General features: G+C 63.9%; 1 protein-coding gene across 1 annotated transcript in view; it reads left to right on the plus strand.

Annotated features, from left to right (window-relative positions):
- Positions 1–18264: 18264 nt before the first annotated feature.
- The window catches only part of SYT7 (synaptotagmin 7), a 62546-nt gene continuing 55402 nt past the window's right edge, over positions 18265–25408 (plus strand). The window contains exon 1 of the mRNA XM_054725719.1: positions 18265–18318. Coding sequence (XP_054581694.1) covers positions 18265–18318 — 54 coding nt within the window. The remainder of the gene's footprint in view (positions 18319–25408) is intronic.

The raw sequence follows: 25408 nt of genomic DNA on the forward strand, positions 1-25408 counted from the left end.
CGTCGGCCTTCGGACTGAAGGGTCCCAGGTTCGATTCCCGGTCAAGGGCACATGCCTGGGTTGCAGGCTCGATCCCCAGCAGGGGGCGTGCAGGAGGCAGCCGATCCATGATTCTCTCTCATCATTGATGTTTCTATCTCTCTCTCCCTCTCCACTCCTCTCTGAAATCAATAAAAAAAAATAAAATAAAAAATAAAAAGAATCAATCAATAAATGCCTAAATATGTGGAACAACAAACCAGCCTCTCTCTCTCTCTCTCTCTCTCTCTCTCTCTCAAATCAATAACAAATATTTAAAAGGTAAAGGGGCTCTTCTGACTGTGAGTCCCCAAGGGCAGGACTCAGTGTCCCCATCTCGTGTCCTGGAGCCTCAGGGCAGAGCCTGCTCTCCCGGGGGCCTGGAGGTGGACTTTAATTTCGATGCATCTTGGGGCGTCTGCCTAGACCGTGGGCTGGCCAGGCCACCCCGGGGCTGGGAGGGGTACAGATGGGCTGGGGACGGCTCCGCTCCTCAGAGGCGCAGGCCTGGCGGCTGAGCCCAGAACGCTGACAGCGGGCTCAGCACTGCTGCCACTCAGCACAGACGGGCGCTCCCCAGGGAGACGTCAGAGGCCGCGGGTGCGCGAATTCCGCTGTCACTGCTAAGCCGGGGCCAGGCTGCCTGAGCGTCGTGCCGTGACTGGCAGAGGGAGGCGGAGGGGATCCTGGCTGGGGGCCTGATGCTGAGTCGGGGGACAGGGGCTCCCCCTGCCTGAGTGAAGAGGGGAGGGCAATTGGTCTCTGCAGGGACCCCCTCCCCGGCCGCCTGCCCGTGGCCCCTGGTGCCCGGCCCCGCCCTCCTGCTGTTCCACGAGGCCCCAGCGTCCGATGGCCGGCCGGCCGAGCGCAGCGGCTGGAGGGGAAGAAGGACGGAGACGGCCGCTGTAAAGGTCAGCAGCCCGAGGGACCGGGAACATCCACGATGCAAATGTGGAATTTACACTCCCCGTGCCCGCTGGCCTGCCTGCCTGTGTGCGTGCCAGCCAGCAGCCTGGGCACAGCCGGTGTCCTGGGCCTTGTCCGCAGCCGGGTAGCTCTGGGGCTCCCCACGCTGCAGGCACTTCTCCACGGGGGGCCCTGGGGTGCCCGTGGAGGAGGGGCCTCCGCTCCGGCCGAGACATCCCAGGGGCGGCATGGAGAGAGTAACTGGACGCCAACCAGTCCTCCTGTCGGTCTATCCGGCTTCGCCTGGATACTTCCCAGGCCGGTCCATCCATCAGACTTAAGACCACCCCCCACGGAAACCTGGGTCCTGCTGTGAGCCGGGCATTGCGTGACACCTCCTAACAACCCTGCCGTCACGGTCCCGCTGCCCCAGGGCAGGCAGCGGAGGGGCAGAGAGGAAAGGCCTGCCGGGACCACGCGGCCCCGAGTGAGGGAGCCGGGACTCACACCCGCGTCTCCGTCATCACCGGCATCGCACGAAGCAGCCCTCCCATCTTCGTCAGCCCCGCCACCCCTGGCCACCGTCCCTCAAGTCGCTTAGCCTAGCAGGCCGGACGGATGTCCCTGCACCAGCACCGAGAGGCTGTGTGTGCGTGTGCGCGTGTGAATGTGTGTGCGTGTGCATGTTCCTGTGTGTGTGCATGTGCGTGTGCGTGTGCGTGTGCGTGTGTCCCATCCAGCTGTGCAGTGCGGGGTGCTGTGCAGTGAGGACTGGGCCAGGAATCCCGGGCTCAGGACCAGATCTTCGCCTGGCTTGCTGAGTGACCTCGAGACCGTCACCAAGCCTCTCGGGGCCTCAGACTCGTCCGTGACCCCAGGACACGGGTCAGGGATCTTTCTGCCCCGCCCCCTCCTCCGTGCGCCTGGAAACCCCATGGCTGAGTCGGCCTCCTCCTCTCCCTGTGCTTCCAGTTCCCACCTGCCCCCGGTAGCCAGCACGGAACTCGACACCCGTGGGTGCTGGACACGGCCCGCCCTTGCCCGGGTGACACCCTGCCGCTCCGAGTCCCCGGAGACGCCGTCCACAGGGCGGACGCTTCTGGGCGTTTGCAAACCGACTCGTCCTCTCCCGCTGGCCGCTGGCCGCCGGGGCGCAGAGCCCTTAATCCTGTTGACAGTCGGGGAACCAGTTTCTGCCGCTGTTGACAGAGCTCGGCCCCGCCTCGGCCCACAGGCCGGGATCAGAGTTCAGCCTGTTGTTGGGCCCTTTGGGGCCTGGGGGAGGGGAGCGGGGAAAAGGCCTTTGAAGCCGAGGCCTCCCCGTCGCCGGTGGCCTCCCTGGGGATGGAGACCAGCCCCGGATGAGCTGGCAGATGCGGGAGGCACCTCACAGTGTGCTGGGGGCCGTGGGCTCAGCAAGGCCCCGGGGAGGTGGATGGACAGACAGACACCCACACAGTGAGGTGGACGCCAAGGGGAATCCAGACACGTTCCTCGGTTGGCCGCTGGCTGTGACAGAGAGATCTGGGGGGCGTGGGCTCCGAGGGCAGAGGGTCAGGCCGGAGGGACCCAGCACTAGCTGTAGACAGGCCAGGGGGGCTGTGGGTGCCTGAGGAGGGGGAGGGGGGCTCTGGAAAGGGAGAGGCCTGGGGGAGCAGCCCGTGGAAATCGCTGCCAGAAAACACACACCCGTGGGTGCCAGGCCGCTGGTGCTGGCTCCGTCCTCAGGGGTGCCATCCCAGGAGCTGGGGACCAGCAGAGCCCACCTCCCTCGGGGCTTCGGCCCTGGGGCAGAGCGGGGGCTCTGGGAGTCCTCCTCAGGGGGCCCCACCCCCAGGAAAGCCTATTCGGGGCCCAGTCCTCACCCGTCACCTGCTGCTGGGAAGCAATATTCCTGGGGGCCCAGGGCTCAGATGGCGTTGGGGAAGGGAGGGAGGCGTGGACCCAGGCCTGGGGGAGCTTCTGCAGCCCTCCCGGCAGCCTGGAATGGAGGAACGTGGCAGCCCAATACGCCGAGGTTGCGGGTTCGATCCCCGGTCCGGGCGCGTGCAAGAACCAGCCCATGAACGCATAAGTAAGTGGAGCAACAAATCCATGTTCCCTTCCTCTCTCTCTAAGCACCAGTCCGTACAAACATCATTTTAAAGGAGAAGGAGCGTGGCTCCGGCAGACGGTCTGGGTTCAGATCTCCCCTCTGCCTCTTCAGGGCTGTGGGGGCTAAAGAAAGTGCCCAACCACCCGGCCGGCGTGGCTCAGGGCTGAGCGTCGGCCTGTGAACCAGGTCACGCTTTGATTCCCGGTCAGGGCACGGGCCTGGGTGGTGGGCTCGATCCCCAGTCTGGGCGTGCAGGAGGCAGCCGATCGGTGATTCTCTCTCATCATGGGTGTTGCTCTCTCTCCCTCTCCCTTCCTCTCTGAAATCAATAAAAACATATATATATTTTTTTTTTTTTAAGTGCCGACCTCCGGGCTCCAGGTTCTCCCGTATCCGGCGGACACGGCGCTCTGCTCCCAGGGGTTCGTTGTGAGAAATGAGCATCACGGCCCGTGGAACACGCGCCTGGCAGGGGCCTCTCCGTCCCGTAGACGTAAAGGCTGTTCTAGGGTTTCCAACCACAGACACGCCGTCATTCAAACAGCAACCGGCAAGCTGACTGAGGGCACCGAGCTCGGTGAGACGCCGCCGCGGGCCCGCGGGCACGCGTCCGGAGTGGCGCGCGAACAAGGCTGTGGATCGCAGCATCTCAGGTCCTCGCCACCGGCCAGAGGCAGCTCCGTGCTGGGCCCGGGCCCGTCAGAGAGCGGGCGGCCCCTGCACAGCCAAGGCAGACGCGGCGGGAGGACGGACCAGGATCTGCTTTCCCACTGACAGCGAGAAGCACTGGCACGCAGTACTTACAGTTTAAATGTTACCGTTTTAAGGGAAGGACGCCGGCGTGGAGCAGGGTGTGCGAGGTTGTAAAGTGAGAGCGGGCGTGCAGGCGGCGGTCTGGAAGGACACGCAGGGCCGGCGGCCGCACGCCGCTCCGGAGAGGGCGCTGGCTGGCCGGGGCGGAGCGCAAAGCCCGTCACGGTGTGTCTTGAATTTTGAGTTTTGAATTTTGAATCATGTGAATGCAGCGCCCATTCAAAATGTAGATGTACATTATTTTTTAAATTCATTGTTTGTACATTGTTTTTTTTTTAATTGCTTTATTGATTAAGGTATCACATATTTGTCATCAACCCCCCCCCCGTTCCCTTCCCAAACCCCCCCACACACATGCCCCCCTCCCCCTGTTGTCCGTGATCACTGGTTAGGCTCATATGCAAGCACACAAGTCCTTTGGTTGATCTATCTCCCTTGTCCCCACCCTCCCCTACCTTCCCTCTGAGGCCCGACAGTCTGATCGATGCTGTTCTTGTTCTTCAGTCTATGTTGTTCATCTTTTCCCCTAGATGAGTGAGCTCGTGTGATACTAGGAATACACTTATAGGAACTGAAAATGAGACAAGCAATAATGGTTATGCTGAGAGGCAAATGAATCAGTCTGTAGTGAGTTTCCTTCTGGGCCAACAGTTCTTTTGAGTCCCGGTTTCTATGTCCAACAGTTGTTTATGTGTACATAACAGCAATGATATTTCAGTTCTGGATGGTGGACAAATGGTGGTGATGCAGGTCCGACCCTCTCTGGTTCGGTCCTGGGCAATCTGCAGTGACGCACATCTGCTGACTGCGAGTATGGCAAGGCATGGTCAGCGTCTTCCATCTCTGGACTGCTTCTCTTCTGACTTCATGGCTGGAGTGTACATTGTTTTTTAAATATCCATTTTTTCATTAACCCCGCCCCCCCCCTCCCCGACAGCCGAGATTGAACTTGGGGTGTGCTTGGGCTCTGGGTGCCCAGGGGAGAGAACGGTGACTAGGGAACCTCAGAAGCTGGGCTCCGGGGTCTGGGCAGTGAGGTGGGACCCCCAGGTGCTGGGTGGGCCAGGCCTGGGCCCTCGAGCCCACCCCTCGACGGGAAACGGGTGGGACTGAGAGCGGCGTGGACACCTGCCCGACCTGGCCCCCGCGCCGGTGTGAAGGCCTTGAGGCAGGTCCGCCCTCGTCACCTTCTGCGCGTCCCGCTGGCTCTGGCTCGAGCAGCACCCCGGGCAGCACCCCGGTGGGGCCCCACTGCCCTCATGTGAGGGGGATGGAGCGTGCCACACCCTCCCCACCGGCGGGAAAGGCCGCCCTCCCCCGGGCCCGGCCCTCTCGCTCCACGCGTGCAGACCCCAGGGCAGGCTCCCCTCGCCGCGTGCCTGCTGGGCACCCGTGCCAGGTCTTTCCCGCACGAAGGAGCAGGCTCGGAGGAGCCAGGACCGCCGTCTCACCTGCCCACACTCCCAGGGCGTGAGCCATGTGGCACCTGACCCCTGGCCAGGCCCCTGCCCACTCCCCGGGTCCAGCCGGCCCCGAGGCCCCGGGCACGGCGGCGTCACAGAGGCCCAGGCGGGGCGGCAGCAGGAGCTCCGCTGCCAGGAGACCGTCTCCCTGGAGTCCCTCGGAGGCGGCAGGGATGTGGAGGAGGGAGGGTGCCACCCACTCCCTCCCCGAGCGGAGCGGAGCGGGGATGCTGGTGCTGGGCTCCGGGTGGGGGGGGGGGGGGCCTCGCAGGATGGTCACGGGGCTGCAGGGCGCACAGAGCCCCTCCGGCCGTGTCCTCAGTGGCGGGACCCGAGCAGATGGGCCCCGGGGCCCTCGGAGAGGTGCCTCCCTAGGCACAAAGGCCTCAGGTGACAGCTGTTTCTGTGTTGCCAACGCCAGAGGGTCCTTGCTGGACTTCACAAGTGGGGGAGGCGTCTCCCTACACCTGTCACGAAAGGTGTGACCGACCTGCTGAGCTGCAGGACCTACTGTGTGCCGGGACCTCCCCACACACCATCTCTGAACCTCGTGAGATGCTCAGTGAATAGTCCCACTTTGCAGAAACGGAGGTGCAGAGACCTGAAGTCACATTCCTGCCCCCAAGTCCCTGGTCGCTTTCCTGCCTCCCCGCACCCGCCTCCTCCCGCCATCGGTGCCCGTGTGACCCGGCTCAGCGCTCAGGCCAGGGGGCATTGGCGCGGGTGGAACCCACAGGAGGGAGCACTCCCACGCAAGAGCCAGGCGGTGGGACCACGCAGCAAGGGGACAGGAGGTGTGAGATCCCAGCGAGTCTTGGGGGGCGGGGCGAGCACGGGGAACAGAGGGGCCGGGAAGCCTGGTCCGGAGGGTGGGGTCCGAATGCCAGGACAGAGGCCTGGCCAGGGAGTAGCGGGCACCACGGAGGTTTCTGACTCGGGGACAAGCACGATGAGAGAGGAGCGGCGGGCGCCCACGACGGCAGCGAGGCCCCGGGCAGGGGTGGGCCAGGCAGACGGTCGCTGCGAGCGAGTCTTCTGGAACAAGCGTGCTTAGACCGAAGCCCGGCTGCCCTGCTTACCGGCTGTGTGACCTCGGGCCAGCGACCTGGCCCTTCTGGGCTTCCGTCCTCTCAGATATCAACTGGCGATGGCGCACCTCATCGGGCTGCGGTGAAACAAACTGAATGAAGACATGTCCAGCCCGGCGGGTGTGGCTCAGGGGTTGAGCGTCAACCTTCGAACCAGGGGGTCACGGTTCGATTCCCGGTCAGGGCACGTGCCCAGGTGGCGGGCTCGATCCCCCGTGTGGGGCGTGCAGGGGGCAGCGGGTCCATGATTCTCTCTCCTCATTGATGTTTCTCTCTCTCTCTCCCTCTCTGACATCAATAAAAACATACTTTTAAAAAGACATGCCCAGCACTTAGCGCAATGCCTGGGAGACGTGGGAGCACTACTCTCAGCGACCTGCTGTTGTCAGGGACCCCGCCCTGAGCTGCGGGGCACGTGGGCTCCGTGTTCCTGCGCGTCGAGGGGAAGCAGATGGGGAGACAGGAAGCCCAGTGGGAAAGGAGCTGCCGGCACAGGCCTCGGTGCTCCTGGCCCCGACCCGGGGGCCCCTCTCTCTTCAGACCCCGGCAGGTGACCAGACGGGCAAGGGCAGGCCCTGGGAGCTGGGTCCAGGTGGACAGGGGACCTCATACCGGCTGCCCTGGGTGGGCATCCCTGTGCCCACTTAGCAAGGCTCCAAGCCAGGTTCCCTTCGCCAGTGCCCCCTGCCAAGCCCAGGGACGGGGTGATGTCTGGGCAGCGGGCCGGCAGGCACACCCAGGAGGCCCTAATGAGGCGTGTAAAGGCCACCGAGGCGGCCGGGGAGTCGCGTGGGATCCGCCCGTCGCTGGCGGTTGCTGGGGTGAGCCGTGCGCTCCTGTCATCCGCCCGTAATGACCGTAACCAGCTCATTACCACTCGGGCTGCCGGTGACTCAGACCCGAGCTGCCGAGGGTTCCTGCCTTTAACCCACCCTCCCCTCCCCCCGCCCCCACATCTGTGCAACAGCTGGGCTCCGGGACAGCCAGTCCTAGGCAGGCCCGCACCATCTGCTTCTCCTGGGGAGTCGGTCTCCCCAGAGGGTGCACCCGTGGGGGCTGGGTGGAGCGAGCCTGGGTTAGGGTGCTGTGAGCCTCACACGGCTCCTCACGATGTGACAGGCGTCCGGCTGGGGACTCAGGAGGCCTAGGGGCTCTGCCTGGGCCCTGACGGACACGGGACCACTTGTTTTCCTGACCCTGGAGCCCCGGCGTCCCCCGGCTGTCGGCTCCCTGCCTGCTCCCCCCGCCGACCTGGCCTAGTGCAGGAAGGTGCTCGGCCAGCGTGAGGCCGGGGGTGCCTGTGTGTGTTGGGGTCCATTAGGGGACGATTGGATGTGACTTCTTTGGGGTGCGGAGGGGGTGTGAAGGAGAGGGCTGGGGGGCAGAGGCACCTTTTAGCTCCACCCAACCCCAGACTGCCCACCGATTTGGGGGTCCTCAACCCCTTTCTCCTACCCCTGCCTGGATGAGGGGGCTTTTTCCCCACGGCGGCCCCTTCCTAAAACTGGGAGGAGCCCTCGGGATCCCGGTAAGAACAACAGCAACGTGGGCGCACAGCGCACCCACCGGCCCCTCGGAAGACTGTGAGCCAGGAGGGCTCCCAGGTGGAGGTGCTCCTACCTCATGCACAGATGAGGGCCCCGAGGCCCCGAGGCTCGCCTCAGTCACCCGGCCGGCAAGTGGGCGCGGGCGGCTGAGCCCCTCTGGAGCCGGCTCTCAGGGCCACAGGGCCACGCGTAGAATCAGGGAAACAGACAAAATAACCCGACCAGGCCAAACAGTGTAAGCAATTTACAGCTAATAAGTCCCGAGGTTGTATCTTCCCTAAACACAGACACGTGGGAGCAATGGCCCCCTATTCCGGGCCGCCCAGGACAGACCAGCCGTGGTCCGTTCTCCGCGACGCTCTTTACAATGAAACCAACTTTCCAGAAAAGAGCCCTGACCCGTCTGCACACACGTGTGGATGAATCAGCATACGGAAGGACACACCTGCAAAGCTCATGAATAACCTGGTGAGACCCTCCCCCGAGGGTTCCCACTGGCCAAGACGAAGGGGTGGCAGGGGGCTCTCGCTGGAGCACCCCCCGCCTGGCACCTCTGCCCGTTTCCTAAGGGACACGTGAGACTGGCACCCAGGGGAGCAGCGGGCAGCGGCAGCTCGCGCCGGGCCAACCCCTGAGCCTGACTCCGGGGCCCCTTTCCTCTGACTTCCTCCCGTTGTTCTTCTACCGTAAGCCCTTCCTCTGTTTCGCTGTCCCCAGCTTTCATAACACCCCGCCCCCCAAATCACCTGGACGCGTGTTGTGAAATCCTTCCTCCACAGAGTCAAGAACCCACACACGCCTGGCGGGCCCAAGGCAGACCGGCTCCGGGCCCGGCCCGGCCCAGTGACAGCCCCAGTGTGGGCTCTGGGACTGGGGGCTCCCCTTCCAAAGAAGGAGCTCTCTGCCCGGCCAGTGTGGCTCAGTGGTTGAGCATCGACCTAGGAACCAGGAGGTCATGGTTGGATCCCCAGGGTGGGCCTGCAGGAGGCAGCCTATCAATGGTTCTCTCTCATCACTGGAGTTTCTATTTCTCTCTCTCCCTCCCCCTTCCTCTCTGGAATCAATAAAAACATATTTAATTTAAAAAAGAAAAGGGGGAGGGCTCTGGGCTGGGAAACCCGGCTGCCTCATCTGATTCACACCCACCCGGGTGCCCGGGATCTGCTTGGCACACGAAGGAATCACCAGGCGAACTGCTTAGAGCTGAACTGCTCTGGCTGAAGGAAGCGGGGGGGGGGGGGGGGGGGGTCCCCTGGGGGAACTGCTTCTCTCCCCACCTCTCACCTTCAGAGAGTAAAACTGAAGTCGAGAGAGCAAGGGACTGACGGGGTCGCCCATCCAGCTAGCAGCGGAGTCAGGCCTGGCATCCACACGCCAGGACTCCCCCAGGGAAGGACCAGGAGACGTCGGGGGCTGTCTCCTCCCAGAGAGGGGTGCCACGCCCTGCTGGCCCCCCTCGGGCTGAGCCAGGCCTAGGAGGGGACCGGAGCCCCGGCCGCACGCACTCTGAGCGCCTCCATTAACAGCGCTCGGGGCAGCAGGCCCGGGCTCCCGCCCGCCGCGCCCTGCGCCGTGTCTCCAGGACGCCAGGGACAGCCCGTGGGTGTGCGGCTCAGGGCCACCTCCTTCCCTCTGTTGACACACTGACTGCCTGTTCCATCAGCAAACACTCGGCCCGCAGAGGCCGCGGGATTGGCTGGCAGGGTCCGCGCCGCTCCCCTCCTTGCCTAAACAGACAGCCTGTTTGTCCTGCCGGCCGCCAGGACTCCCGCCACCCAGTCCCCGCCCGGGGCTGACTCACCCCCTCCCGCTCCTACAGAGTCTCTGTCCGCGAGGGAGGCCCAGGGACAACTTTTAGGACAAGCCCTGAGCACTCACCCATGCGGCTCCCTCCCCCCACTTTTACAGGTGACACCCACCCCCACCCCCCACCCCCCGCCAAGAGGGGAGGGCGTGGCCAGGTCACGCGCAGGAGGGCAGGGCCGGCACCCAGCCTCCCGCTGGGGTTTGAGTGCAGCCCCTGTATCCACACGTGCTGTTCCCTTCGCCAGGAAACCCGCTGCGGGGGCGGCCACCGCACCTGCGTCTCCGCGTCTCCCCAGCTGCCCCACTAGAGCCGTCATACCCGCCTCCTTCATGCCACGGGTCCTGAAGGTCAAGGTCTGGGCGGATGCTCCTCCGAGCCCCGGCCCCCAGGCGCCCCGAGGGAGGCCCCGAGCCAGTGTCAGCCAGGCCCTGACCGGTGTGGCTCAGCGGATGGAGCGTCAACCCCTGGACCGAAGGGTCCCGGGTTCGAGTCTGGTCCAGGGCATGTACCTGGGTTGCAGGCTCAATCCCTGGCACCAGGTCGGGGTGTGTGCGGGAGGCAACCCATCGATGTGTCTCTCTCACATCGATGTTTCTCTCTGTGTCTCTCCCCTCCCTTCCGCTCTCTAACCATCAGTGGAAAAATAACCTCGGCTGAGGAGTAACCAAACCAAACCACGGGGTCAGCCGGGACAAAGCTCAGTCCTGGCCCCTCCAATCCCGGTGCCAGCTCCCCTGGGCCCGGGCTATTCTGGGAGGCCTCCCCCCCTCCCCCCCCCACCCCCCCCCCCACTTGTTCCAGGATCCCAGGGGGGCTTTTCACACCAGGGGCGCCCTGGCTTCCCTGCGCCTGGGCCCAGCCTGGGCAGAGCCTGCTCCAGGCTGCGGTGGGTGAGTCAGGGGCAGACGGTAAACACCTCCACGGAGCACTGGCTGTGCCACTGAGGCCTGGCACGCGTCCTGGCCGCGCCGGGATCTAAAAGAAGACGCGCTGGCGCCCACGCACCCACTGTGGAAAGGAGAAGGTGGACGGGAAACAGGCTTCCGACGTGCCTAGCGACACAGAGGCCCAAGCAGAACCTGGGGGATGAGCGGCGGGGGGAGGGGGTGCCTCAATCAAAGCCACCGCCATCGATGGAGCACGTGCTATGTGACAGGCACTGCTGGGCGCTGGGACGTCACGGTGGGCGAAACGCAGGCCCTCCGCGTCAGAGCGCAGGGAAGCTGGAGCAGGGGCGGGCGGGTGGGAGGAGGGGGCATAGAAGGGTGGGGTCTTGACAGATGGGGAAACTGAGACCCAGGAGGGCCTGAGATCCCACAGGGAGTCAGGGCAGAGGCAAGCCCCAAGGCCGGCATGTGGGCTCAGCAGTGAGGTGACCCCAATGTGGTCCGTGTGCGGCCTCTGCCACAGGCCCGGTGGGGGGCTGGATGAGGGCATGACCCCTGTGCTCTGCCCCTTGGGGAGGGAGGGCCTCTGGGGCCCCAGGGCACACGGCCGCAGAGGAGGCTCCGGGTAAACCAGGCTCCGAGGGCGCTCAGCGGTCAGTCCCCATGACGGCCCCTCTGTCTCCCCATCTGAGCGGGCGGCTGTCGGTGCTGAACAGCCTCCCCTGGGCCAGAGAAGACGCTTCTTACTCCTCGGGCGGGTCTGGCGCCTGAGAAGCCCACCTCCTGTCAGCGCCGGCGTGGGCCTAGGCCGAGCGGCTCCTTCTCGGCGGGGACCACCCGCCACGGGGCAGGGCCAAGGCGCTCTAAGTGAGCACCAGACGCCGGTCACTAGCCCTGCCCTCCGCGCTGCCTCCTCCGCACTGGCTGACAAGCTTCATAGGTCACCTCCCTCCTGGGCCTGGGCCTGGGCCTGGCAGCCTGTTTGCCGGGAGCCGGGAGGCGTGTACGGCGCAGAGCCCCGGCTGGGGCCCTTCCCAGCGGTGTTACCTGGAGCACGGCGCTTGCCCTTTCGGGTCTCGCCTGGAAATGGCGATAATGTGACCCGACTTCTCGTCCAGGCGCCCTCACCAACCCGATCCTGGCTGCGGTCTCAGATTTGGGGCAAAGCAAGCTATTCCTGGGTCACTAACCGCCCCCCCCCCCCGCCCCCGCTCCCAACCCCTGACCCAAACTATTGGTCATCAGGGGCCCTCACACCTCTTGCCGGAGCTTCTTAGGATCGTACTCCTCCCTTCCCTGCGCTCCCGTCACAGCTCGCCCAGGCTCCCTATGGTCAGTGTGGGGGACCGCTGTGCATGGGGGTGCTCCATGGGGCTGAGCTGGGTCTTATTAACCACTGGACCCCCTGCACAGGCCTGGGACACAGTTGGTCTCTATAGATGACCATTCAGTCATTCAATGAACAGCTCTTGGAGCAAACTGTGTCCCCCGCTCCACGCTGGGTAGTGGGGTACCGATAACAGAGGCTAAGAGTATGGCACAGCCTCACCCTCAGGAAACACAGCTACGTAGCAGGTGGTGAGTGCTTTGTGGGGGAGCAGCGGGAGCACCCATCAGGGCTGCCTGACTGGGAAAACCAGGGAGGGCCTCCCGGAGGAGGCAGCATCCACACTATGACCTGAAGGGTCAGTGGGGGTTAGCAGATGGTGAGTGCTTTGTGGGGGAGGCCCGGGAGCAGCGGGAGCACCCAGAGGGCTGCCTGGCCCGCAGCGGGCCCTCCGTGTGGGGCGCAGTGTCCTCCCGCCGCCTCGATACCTCTGGCTTCAGGTCACTCGTGGGCGAAGGAAGGGCTGGCCTTTACTCCAGAGTCCCCTGAAGGGCGTCTGGCCGTGGCCAGGGAGGCAGCCACGGTCCTGGGAAGAATACTGCACACCCTCAGGCCGGTCCCGTGTCCGCTCTGTCCTGTTTCTCCCGCAGGGTAGCGAGGGCGCGGCTGAGTGCTGACTGAGGTCCCCTAGCCCCAGGGGCGGCTCCCGGACCCCGTGCCACGGCCCTGCCTGCGGGCACTGCCCCCCTCTGGGCTCCCCGGAAGGGAGTGCAGGGGCCGGACTCTTTAGGCTGCCCGCCTGCAGGACGCAGGAGCAAGCAGGGAGCCGGGCAGCCGTGCCGGCGGCTGTGGGCCTGAGAACCGAGCTGGCGGTGGGTGCTGGCGGGCCGTTAAGGGGCGAGCTTGCTGAGCATCTCGTTGGCCCCCACCCGCACTCAGCCTCACCGCACCTGGCACTCAGCGGCCGCCTCCGCCCCCCGCCCGGCCTCTGGGACCGGCTAGGAGCATGGATCTCATCGCAGACCAGGCGCCCACTCCTGCCATTAGCTCTCTCCGCGGGCCTGGATAGGGAGGCTGTCCGCGACCTCGGGCTGCAGGGTGGTGGGTGAGTGAGGTTCCGGGAGGAAGGTCCCCAGCTGGGCAGGCCAGGCAGGTCCCCAGGCCCTGAGCCCCTCCCAAGGCGCCAGCTCCCATCCCGGTTTCCATGGCGCGTGGCCAGCCCCCTGGAGGAGGAGGGCAAGGCTCATGTGCCCCCATAACCCCTCCTATTCCCTCCCTACACACACACACACTCACACACATATACACATACACACATACACATGCACACGCATACATATGTACACATACACATATATACACACATATATACATACATATATACACACATACACTCACATATACACATACACACATATACACAAACACACATACACACACTTACACACGCATACATGCATATATGCATACATATATACATACATATATATACACACATATACATGTACATACACACAGAGATACACACATGTACACACTTGTACATACACATACATATACACACACACACATGACACGGCCTCAGCACAGGCCCCTGCCTCCAGCCTCCAGGGAGGGGCTGGCCAGTGGGTAATTTTCTAGGGCGTCCCAAGGTCCAGATCCTCACAAGTCCAGAAAGCGCTGGGCTCTGCAGAGAGAGAGAGAGAAAGAGAGAGAGAGAGAGAGTCAGAGAGGGAGGAAGGGAGGGGGAGAGAGAGAGAGAGAGAGAGAGAGAGAGATCCTGCCCTGACTGACCCCGGAGGAAACGGCCTACAGGGCCGCGGAGTAGAAACAGGAAGGGCCGGGCTGCCTGGAAGTCCGCAGGGTGGGGCCTGGGAGGGCCAGCTCCAGCCTCTGTCCTCGCCTGAGCGGTGGGTGGGCTCTGCCCTTGGGGTGACCGGGGCCCTGGCGTGGGCTGCCCTGGGGCGTGTGTTCCCGGCCGGCTGTTGCCCGCCTGAGAGCCTTGCCAGGGCGCCTGGCACACATGTGGGAGCTGAGCGGTGTGGGTGGGGCACGGGGTCCTTCCTCAGCCGTGGGGGGGGGGGGGGGGCCGTGGATCTGACGCCAGCCCGCTGCCCCCATCCTGGCGGGAAGGGGCCGAGAGCAAAGTTCCCGCCCTCGTCACCTCTTCCGGGTGCCCGCCTCCCCACCCTCCTCAGCTGTTGGCCTGGTTTGTTTCTCACCGTCTGCGCGGCTGGCGTGGCTCAGCTTAAGCATCAGCCCAGGAACCAGGAGGTCACGGTTCGATTCCCGGTCAGGGCACATGCCCGGGTTTCAGGCTCGATCCCCAGTGTGGGGCGTGCAGGAGGCAGCTGATCGATGATGTTTCTCTCTCATCGAGGCTTCTATCTCTCTCTCTCTCCCTTTCCTCTCTCTCTAAAAATCAACAAAAATGTTTTGTTTTGTTAACAGAACACAATCCAGTCCCTCCACATTAGTGGGCACCCCCGCCCCCACCGGCACCTGCTCCCCCTCGCTCTTCCTCCCCAGTCCCGCCAGCCACTGTGCACCCGCCCAGCCCCTCAGCACAGAGCCAGCTCCGCTCGCTCCAGGACGCGGCCCGCGGCAAGTCCCTCACGCGTCTCCTCGCATCATCCACGGCGCCCCTCCACCAGATCCTCCCCCTCGGGGACAGACCCCGGCTCCCCTCTATCTAAGGCACACCTGCCCGGCCCCCACGTCCCCGCAGCTCCCCGCCTCCCTGCTCCCCTGCGGGGAGACTCCTGGAAGCTGCTCCCGCTGCCATCCTCCCCCTCCTCCCGCTTCTCTCAAACCCACTCCAGTCTGGCTCCCACCCCCACCCCTCCGTCAGCAGTGCTCCCGCCAAGCCCAGCCAGTGTGGCTCAGTGGATAGAGCGCCAGTCCTCGGACTGGAGGGTCCCGGGTTCGATTCTGATCAAGCGCATGTAGCTCAGTCGCAGGCTCTTCCCCGGCCCTGGTCGGGCCACGCGGGAGGCAACCGATCGATGTGTCTCTCTCACATCGGTGTTTCTCTCTCTGTCTCTCTCCCCCCCCCCACTTCCACTCTCTCTAAAAATCGATGGAACGGATCTTTGGTGAGGATTAACCAAAAAAAAAAAAAAAGTGCTCCAGGCTCTAGCTCCAGGGCCCTCCACAGAGCTGACCCCACGGGCGCGGTCCTCCCCGACGCACGGCCAGCCCTTGGGGCGCCTCTCGCTGTGGGGTGGCCCAACCCGGTCACTGGTCTGTCCGCAGGCGCTGCCCTGGCCCCCTCTCCCGCTCTCCCCGCTCTCCCCGCTCTCAGCACCACGTGTTTGCCACTGACTCCCTGACCCCTCAGCCTGGAGCCCGAGGGCCCTCCGCGGCGCCTCCTGGACCGGGCTGCTCGGATCCTGCCCTCTGGGGACAACGGGGCGCCCTCTGCCCCAGGGGTGAAGATGGGGTCTTGGGGAGCGGGCAGCAATTCTTAGATACTGCAGGGGTCTGTGACTCTCCGAGGGGCCAATGGGCGTCAGCCTGCGTCCATTATCGCGGCGGTGTTCACGTTTCCTGGGCGGGGGTTGAAGGAAACATTCTAGAAAGTGCCCTTGCGGGCGGAGATAATGCAGAGGAGATAGAGAAATGCTGCTCTGGCTCGAACTTCCCACTCCGTCCGCGGCCAGCCTCCCCTCCCATCGCTCCGGCCAGAAGCCGCCCCCCTTTTCCCCACAGCCCACGTCCCGTCCATCAGAAACCCTGTCGGTTCTGCCTTCAGAACAGATCCCAATCCAACCACGCCCACCCCACCCCCACCCCTGTATCTCCGGCTGAGCCGCCTCCTTCCTCGCCTGGGCTGTGGCAGCAGCCCCCCAACTGTTCCTCTCCCTCGACAGCCAGCTCCATCCTTTACCATCGCAGCTCAGCTCCCGTCCCTCCTCTGCACAGAGCCCCCCAGCCCCAGCCTTCTCCTGCGACCCCTCGCCTCCCCTGCCTCCCCTGGCTTCCTCTGCTCCCCCTCCCTCCCTCCCTCCTCCCCCTCCCTCCCCCCCTCTCGCCCCCCCTCTCTCCCTCCCTCCCTCTGCTCCAGCCCCACAAGCCCCTTGCTGTTCCTCCAGCTCCCGGGTGCAGTCCCACGCAGGCCCTTGCCTGGCTGCCCCCGTCCCCGGTGCACAGGAACCCAGGCGGCTGCAGGCTAAACCCCTGCCTCTCGTCTTTGCTCAGATGCCACCTCCCCAGCCGGCGTTCCAGAAAACACTCCTTCTCCCTGCCCTTGCTCCCCCACCACACTCACCACCTCACACCTGCTGCTGCTGCTGCTGGCCTCCCCCCGCCCCCTGCCGGCTCCCATACTGCGGGGCAGGGGGGAGGGGGTACGGGCAGCATGAGCAGACTGCCTGGCACATAGTAGGTGTGTCCGACGCCCCCTGGGCACCCACTCCGGGCTCCTGCCCACCTCCCCACTTTTGCGCTCGCCCCTCCCTCTCTGAAATGCGCCCCCACACTGACCTTCAGCCAGTTCTTTCTCCCCCAAGGACCCCTCGCCTCTCTGGCTAGGTCAGGAAGGGTCCTGCTTGTCAGGCAGGAGGTGGGCTTCTCCCCAAAGCAATGGGGCCCATGGGAGGGCTTTGAGCTGAAAAGCAACATGGTCACACCTGCCCTGATGCCCACAGGACCGTGGAGGGAAGGGGAGCGCCTGGCACCGGGGGCGCCTTGCCCAGGGAGGAAGCCAGGGAGAAGAGACCTGGCTGGGCAGTGCACTGGGGCAGGGAGACGGAGGATTGGAGAGAGGACCAGGAGCGGGGGCACGGCCGGGCCTTTTCACCACCTCAAGGTGCGGGCAAGGAAAAGGGGGGGACACAGCCAGGATGTGTCTGATTGACAGGGCGGGGGCTGGCACACTAGCCAGGCGCAGGGAATGGGCGGGGAGCCCACATCAGAGGGGGAGGAGGCTTATGGGAGAGCTTCCCTCTTCGCCCCTACAGCCTCCATCCCCGTGCACGGCCACAAAGGGAGAAGCCCACGGTGACTAGAGGAGGGGGGACTTCCCCGGGGGGAGCCCAGGCCTGGGACCTGGGGTGGGAGGGAGGGGCCCACACAGACTGCAGGCCGGAAGTCTGTGCCCAAAAATTTACGGGGAAGCTTCCAGCCGCAAAGTCCACACACGCCTCACCTTCTGCGTGGCCTTGTTTGACCAGAAGGACAAACAGGACAGGGAGTGGCCTTGTGACATCACGGGGACTCCTGAGTGCAGCCGGGGGCGTGGGGGCAGGAGAGGGCCGGGGGCCCCATGGAGCATCTCCCTGGAAGAGCCAGAGACGCCCGGGCCAGCTCATCCCACACCCTCGTGTTGCAGACGGGGGAACTGAGGCCCAAGAGAGAATCGAGGTCATGGGGTGCGCCCGATTTTCCCAGGGGGAAGCAGGCTCTGGAAAGAAGGGCTTGCTGGTCCGATGGGAGGCTAATAATAGCACATATGTCCTTTTCTAAAATATATTTTTATTGATTTCTGAGAGGAAAGGAGAGAGAGAGATAGAAACATCAATGATGAGAGAGAATCTTTGATCAGCTGCCTCCTGCACGCCCCACACTGGGGATGGAGCCGGCAACCTGGGCATGGGCCCTGGCCAGGAATTGAACTGTGACCTCCTGGTTCCTAGGTCGATGCTCACCCACTGAGCCATGCCGGCCGGGCTGCACATATTCCCTTCCTTCCTGCGAGTCCAGAGGCCTGCACATCCGTGAGCTCGTCCATCCCCCAGATCCCCGTGCTGGGGCGGCGGGGGGGGGGGGGGGAGGAGCAGGGTGACCTTGCGCCAACTTAGTGCCAAGGCTCCGTCACGGTCCTCCCTCCACAGCATCCTCTCTCCTCCGTCTCTGTTATGCGCCCTTTCCTCTCCGTCCAACTTATTCCGCAAGAAGGACAGAGGCCCCCTGGTGTGAGGACCGGGCAGTTGGGAAGCCCCTGGCTTTCTCCAAGGCCAGAGTCCTTGCTCTGTCTCGCATGGTTTCACGCATTTTCCTCACGCCCGCACCTGCACACATAGTGCTCTGTGTAGCCACAATCCCAGAGGGCGGGGCTTGGTCTCACTCAAGCTGGCATTCCCCCGCAGGGCCTAGGCCAGGGTGGGGCATTCAGGAACCAGGAGGAAGGCTTGCCCAGGGCGGACTCACCCCCTGAATGTGCCCTGAGCATCCTCCACCCCATAGCGCACCTGTCCCACTGGGTGCCAGTTACCCAGAGGAGGAGCCCAGGGTCAGGGTGCTGTGTACGCGGCACCCGCACACAGTGGCGTGTCTGCTGAATGGCTCCGTTAAAAAATGAATGAAGACGAAGATGGGCGGTAATGGACGGTTCTTGACGTTCAAGAGCTTCCGATCCATTGCCCGGGTGAGGGAGTGGGCAGGAAGCAGGACTGGAGAGGCCCACAAATACTCCCGAAGTCGACAATCCCAGCAGCGCCGTGCTGGAGAAGTGCCGCGAGGCCGCAGAGCAGGAGAGCTCGGACTCGCCTGGGAGAATCAGGGAGGGCTCCCTGGAGGCGGTGGCGTTTGAGATGGGCTTTGAAGGGTGGAAACACGTGGCAGAAACTCAGGAGCAGTTTTGAGCTGACGGTAGGGCACAGGGCAAGATGGCGAGGAGGGGCAGGGTCCTTATACTGGGGGGACTCGGTGTCAGGCCGCGTTTCTTAGGTCGGCCCCACAGGCTGTGGGGAGCCACCCAAGGCCTGGGGCGTGGTGCTGGGAGCAGCATGATCGGATCACCAGAAAGTCACAGTGAGGGAGGGCGCTGGGCTGGAATGGAGAAGGCAGCCGCCTGGCCAGGACGGTCGCCTCGCCGCGGCAGCGGGCGAGAAGCTGCGGGTGTCCGACTCAGGGAGGCAGCTGACACGTTTGTGATGCGGGTGTGAGCGGCTCCACAGAGGACGGGTTTGATGTCGGGGGAGAGCAGTGGGAGGCTTTGGGGAACCGATCTGGGCTTGGGAGAGCGATGGGCCCTTCCCAGGCCTGGTGAGGTCCCAGGGAGGGGCTGCCTCTCAAGGAGCGAGTTCGCCCCACCCGCGTGGAGATGCTGCGTGAGGAAGGCGGATGCCGGCCGGGCCGGGAGGGAGGTCAGGGCCCCAGGGACAGAGCCAGGCGTCGGGCTGAAGCAAAAGCGAGGCCGTGGGAGTGGATGAGCTCATGCAGGAGAGAGTGTGGGGTGAGGAAGGAGAGAGCAGCGCAGGACAGAGCCCTGGGGAGTGTCCACAGCTGGCGAGGCGCGGGAGCAGGAAGAGGGGATCCAGGAGGAAAGGGGGGTGGTCCCCTATCTCCTCCCTTGTTCCCAGGGCCGCCCCGCCTCTGCTGTGCCCCAAGTCCGTAAGCCGGCTAAACAGGGCTGCCGAGCCGGCCCTGGAGCCCGGCCGCCTTCAGGGAAGTTCCCGGTTAGAAGGCAGCAAACCCGGTGGTTGAGCACTTGGGCTCGAGGCCTGGCCCGCGCTGGTGGGACTCCCAGCTGCCCCCCATCGCTCACCCCTTCTGGCTGGGTGACCGGAGAGCCACGCCCCCTCGGATCCGCAGCCTCCTCCCTCGCCTGGCCTTCCCCGGGGATCACAGCCCAACTTCTTCCTGGGCGGCGGCGGCGACTATTAGCGGGATAATGCGTGTGGTGCACTTGGCACTTGGGCCTGGCCAGCCCTCAGAGCTCAATAAAGGGTGGCTGCGGCCATTACGATTATTACAGGGGTGGATTGGATCCTGGCGCCGGGTCTGGCTGGGCCCAGAGTCCAACAGCCCCAGAGCCCTGAGCGAGGGGGGGCTGGTGACCTAAACTCTCCCGCCCCCGAGTGCCAGGCCCCTCCTGCTGTCCTCCAAGCGCAGAGCCAGGCGCATGGAACTGGGCAGTCACAGCTCTCTCAGCGCTGATAGCCCTCCGCCTGCTGAGAAAGGGGACCCCCCCCCCCGCGGTCTTCAACCCCAGCCGGGGCGCAGGGATGGGGCCTCGGTCCCAGGGTTGGGGGTCCTTTTGGGGCGTGTCATACCCATAGCCGGAGGCACCAGTACGTGCTTCTCCGTGGCGAGCGTGGAGGTGGGCGAATCCTCTTTCCACGCCGTAATTCACCAGCTCCCGCGGGCACGGCCTCCCAGACGCCCCTCTGTGCACCGCATTCCCGCCGCAGCCCGACCCCCCTGGAGACTGCGCTGTGGGTGGGCAGGTCCAAGTTGGTAAGAAGGAAGGAGGCAGTGGGGGCCCGTCGGGGGGCTGTGGGGGCCCTGAGCCCAATGCCTCATCCCCCACCCCTGACCCCCACCCCCCTGGACTGTGCAGCTGGGGCTCCCCCAGGCCTTCTGCCAGCCCTTGGGGAGAGGCACCGGCTGGCAGAGTGGGTGAAGGTCTGAGTTCAGGGGTGCTGGCTCCTATCCTCCAACCACCGAGGCCTCCCCCCGGGTCTACCCTAAGCCTCTGTGTCCTCTCTCAGCCTCAGGCTCAGGGTCTCATCTGCTGGGCGCCGGAAGCAGGTGAACGGGTCCCGTGGGCCGCACGCCCATCTGTGCAGCCTCAGTTGGGCAGGAAGAAGAGGGGTGTCCCGCCAGAGTCTGGGGACACTTACTCAGACCCCATCCTACCTGGACCAGGTGGGGGCCCCCTGGCGGGAGTGGGCCTGACTGCAGCAGCCTCTACCGGTGGGCTCAGGCCTGGGGTCCCGCTAGGAGGCCCCACGAACTAGGCCACGGCTGGAGGCTGGAGGCGGCAGTGGCCGCCGGAGCGGGCCGTGTGGGCTCCGGGAAATGTGGCCGCAGGAGCCGGGCTTTGAACAGCGCACAGAAGGTTCCTGCGATTTCAAAAGAGCTGCTCGCCGCTAATCCAGGGCCGAGGGGCTGCTGGCGAGAGGGCTCGGCGTGGTTCCCGTCAGCCGAGGATCAAAAAGCATTTGGTCAAAGAACCTTTAAATACCTTGAAAGGCAGGTGAGGCCGGTTCAATGGGCTCAGAGGGGGACTGAGCCGGTCTGAGCGGCCGGCAAGCTGGCTCCAACCGCGGGGAGGGCTGGGGGAAGGGCCGTGGAGGCGGAGGGAGGGATGTGGGGATAGACCACAAGCCCCCTCTCCCCCTCCAGGGCGGGGGAATCCATGTGCGGAGGGTGAGTAGGGCAGAGAACCGGCTCAGACAGGCAGAGCTGGAGACCACCTCTTAGGCCCCTCGGACAGGGGTATTTATCTGGAACCCACCTCGTAGGCCCCTCGGACAGAGGGGCCTCGTAGGGCCCCGCCCAATCAGGGGCAGAATGCTGTGTCTATATCTGGATACGCATTTTTCTAGGGAGGAGAGGGCCACAGGATTCATTAGATTCCCAAAGGAGTCCGAGGCCAAATCAAGATTAAATACTGAGCCCTGGCCGGTGTGGCTCAGTGGATAGAGCATCGGCCTGCGGACCGAAGGGTCCCAGGTTCGATTCCGGTCAAGGGCACATGCCCGGGTTGCGGGCTCGATCCCCAGGAGAGGGCGTGCAGGAGGCAGCCAATCGATGATTCTCTCTCATCATTGATGTTTCTATCTCTCCCTCTCCCTTCCTCTCTGAAATCAATAAAAACATATTTTAAAAAGAAAAAGCATTAAACACCGACATTCCTATGGTGCAGACTGGTCGTCCGAGGCTCAGAGGGACGGAGCCATCTGTCCCACGTCACCCAGCTTGTAACCGACAAGCCGCAGCGCTCCCACCGTGCACCCACAGGTGTCTCAGCAGAAGCCCGAGGCCACGATTCTGACCGAGGTTGGGGACCTCCCAAGCAGGGGCTGGCCAGGAGAAGGGGGACCAGATTTTATCTTTCGGGGTGCAGAGGGTTTGAGGGACTGAGCCAAAGCACATGGGGGTGTCAGGATGGCCTTGCAGAGAGACTCGGAGCCAGAACCTGGATGGGGTGCTGTTACAGGAAGATGACTAGGTCTGGGGAAGGCGTTTCGGAAAGAGAATGCTTCTGGCCCCGCAACCTGACCTGAGGACGAGGAATGGGGACCCCGGGCCATGGAAGGTCAGCGTGGGCAGGGTGCTGGGAGCCTGAACAGACCATCAGCCTTTGCCTAGCCTTCTCCCCAGCGTATTCTCACAGGCCTGTGTGGTGCAATTATTTAGCCCTATTTTATTTTAATATATATATATATTTTTTTTTAATTCAGAAGAGAGGGAGAGGGAGAGAGAGATAGAAACATCACTGATGAGTGAGAATCATTGATGGGCTGCCTCCTCTACGACCCCTACTGGGGCGGAGCCTGCAACCCAGGCACATGCCCCCGACCAGGAATCAAACCGTGACCTCCTGGTTCATAGGTCGGCGCGCAACCCCTGAGCCACGCCGGCCGGGCTTTAGCCCTGTTTTAGATGAGAAAACGGAGGCCCAGAGACATCCAGGAACCAGTCAAGGCCAAACAGCCAGCTCGTGGCAGGAGCAGGACCAGCGTTCAAGTCCAGGACTCCTTCCCGGATGCTGTGGCCGGGCCTCCACAGCAGGGCGGGCGGACGTGTGGCCTGTGCGGACCCTGGGTGGGCCTCGAGGTTCGGTGGCCACTGGGCCTGGAGAGGAGAGGTCATGGACGAGCAAGCATCGATCCGGTCTCCATTGTGACGGGGTGGGCACAGAGGCGGTGGCAGCGGCTGCTGGGAGTTTGCGGTCACATCCTCTCTGGGGAGGTGACTTCTGTGAATCTGATGCTTGTACCTTCTCCAGACTCCTGCCCTCCGCCGGGGAGGAAAGGGACGCCTGGGGACGGGGTAGCTGCAGGGACCGGTGGCAGAGCAGGTCCTCGCCCTCCGGCCTGGCACATCCGCGGGCTCGGCTGGTCTCTGAGCCCGTCCCTCCCGGGTCAGGCAAATGCCCAGCCTGCGTCTCTTGCCACATGGATGGTGGCAAGGAGAGAGGGGTGTTTGCTCTGTCACGTGAGCTGCACAAACAGCTCCCTCGGCACTTGTGTTAATAATTCAGCCACGGCCGCGGGGGTGGGCGAGGGAGCCGTGGGACGGAGCCGTGCGGACAGCAGCGTGGAGACCGTGACGGGTAGAGGCCAGAGGGGAGCCGGGAGCCCTGCCTCCCCGCCGTGGCCTAGCAACAGAGCCAGGTGGCCTCAAGGGCCCTGGTGAGGAGAGTGCGGGCCTGGCAGCTGCTCCTGGGGGACAGAACGTCCCTCCTGAAGCCGACCCAGGACACCTGGGCCCTGATGGCGGCGCCAGATGGGAAAGAGGCCTGAGGGTGCACAGGCCGCAGTGGCTGCCAGCCCGGCCGGCGCGTCAGGGAGCCTGGGACGGGAGGCCAGAGCTTCACAGACTGAGAGGGGGCGGGCGGGGGGCGGGGGGCGGGGGGCGAGCACCAAGGCCCCGGCCCTCACCCTCTGATCTCCCTTCTCGGAGGGCCTGCGCACTCCGACTCCGGCTTCGTTTCCTGCCTGTGCCCGGTGCTCCATGAGTGCTCAGAAGGCAGGGCTCCCGGTGCCCGTCGATGCCCCAGCAGGACGGCTCAGAGGTTAGACATCTGGAAGAACTTCCCGGGCAGGCGAAACCTGGAGACGCGGAGCAGGTGGCGTCTCGCTTAAGGTCAAACAACAACGATGGCGTGCAATATCTGGCAACACGTTCGGTGCTCTGTGTCCCATTCCAGGTGCTTTCACTGTGTCCTCTCGCTCCGCCTTCATCACAGCGGAAGGAAGTAGTGCTGCTATTATCCCCATTGTATGGATGAGAAAACAGAGGCCCAGAGGTGTCAGGTCGCCCGCCCAGGGTCACACAGCTGTGAGCGACAGAACTGCACAAAGCTCTTTCCAATGACTGCAACCTCTAGACAAAGTGCCGAGGCCCCGGGACAGGGTGTCTTTAAGCGTTCAGGGTGTCCTGAGACCGGCAGGCAATCCCCAGGGCCTCCGTTCCCTCAACAGTCTCCTGGGGTGGATCTGGTAGGTCCGATGGACACGCCAGCTCTGACGTTCCGGAACAACCATTGTCCAGCGGCTGCTGGGGTGAGTGAGGTGGGGGTTATGTTTGTGAGGGACAGGCTGTAAGCCCCCCGACGGGAGCAGCCACGCGTCTCCTCGTGAACCTCAACATCTCAGCCGGGACGCCGGCAAAGGCTGGGAGTCAGGACCGAGGGGTCCACCCCTGGCGCTCTTGCCCCTCCCTGGGCTGTCGGCTCGGGGGCCTTTGGCTCCCTGGCTCAGTCCCTGCCCCTCTGCCACCTGGGGGCTGCCCTGGGTCGCCTCTCAGACGCCCCCTCCCTCGCCCCCTCTGAGAAACGCCGTGATTCCAGATGCTTACAGAGCGCTGCTGAGTGGCAGCGGTGAATTCGGCTCTCCCCCCCGGGACGCGCAGGCTGATGGGTGGGCAGGTTCCTGAACAGGGGACCTTTCTGTGTGGTGCCCGTTGGTGGGGAGGTGGTTGGGGGAGGGGACGGGAGGCGGGCGGGGGGTAAGAGGGGCACTATTTGCTCTTTGCCAGGACAATGGGGGGCAGCCGGGGGAGAGCCTAGGAGCCGGGGTCCCGGGCGGTGGGCTTGGCTTTCTGAGGTTGGCCGGAAAGGGGTGTGGGGCAGTCCTGGGTTCGCGGCCGCCTGTGGGTGTAGGGAACGTAATGGCCCTGAACGGGGGACGAGGGCTGAGATTCATGGCCACTGAGGAGTTGTGGGTAGAACCTACAAATGCCGTTTTCCCCTCCATGTTTAATTAGAGCGTTCAATCCACGGAAATCGGTCTCCGCGGGGGCAATCTTCACAGAGGGGTGCTCGGGGGATTTCCTTGTCTGTTCCTCAGCCGGAAGAGCTGTGGGTGGAGGGGCGTGTGTGCGTGTGTGTGTGTGTGTGTGTGTGTATGTGTGTGTATGTGTGTGCGTGCGTGTGTGTGCGTGTGTGTATGTGCATGTGCGTGTGCGTGTGTGTATGTGCGTGTGCGTGTGTGTATGTGTGTGTGCGTGCGTGCGTGCATGTATGTGTGTATGTGTGTGCATGTGTATGTGTGTATGTGTGTGTATGTGTATGTGTGTATGTGTATGTGTGTATGTGTGTATGTATGTGTGTGTGTATGTGTGTATGTGTGTGTATGTGTGTGTATGTGTGTGTATGTGTGTGAGTGTATGTATGTGTGTGTATGTGTGTGTGTATGTGTGTGTGAGTGTGTGTGTGTATGTGTGCGCGTGTGTGTATGTGTGTGTATGTGTGTGTATGTGTGTGTGTGAGTGTGTGTGTATGTGTGTGTGTATGTGTGTGTGTGTGTGTGCTGGGGAGACTTGAGACAAAGGTTGTCCCTGTGGGGGCTGCTGCCTGCTGGGCCGTGGGAAGATGGAGGTGAGCGGGGTGGGAGCCGCGCAGGATGAAATCGGTTGGTGGATTTCTCCGGGTGGGAGTGGGAAACCTGGGCTCCGGGGAGCCTGGCTGTCTGTGAACTGCATTCCCAGTGGAGGGGGAGCAGGCTGCTGATGGGGGGCCCAGGCTGTGACACTCCGTGTCTGTTTCTCCCGTGTGGAGG

Source organism: Eptesicus fuscus, chromosome 13, assembly GCF_027574615.1.
Source record: "Eptesicus fuscus isolate TK198812 chromosome 13, DD_ASM_mEF_20220401, whole genome shotgun sequence".
NCBI lineage: Eukaryota > Metazoa > Chordata > Mammalia > Chiroptera > Vespertilionidae > Eptesicus > Eptesicus fuscus.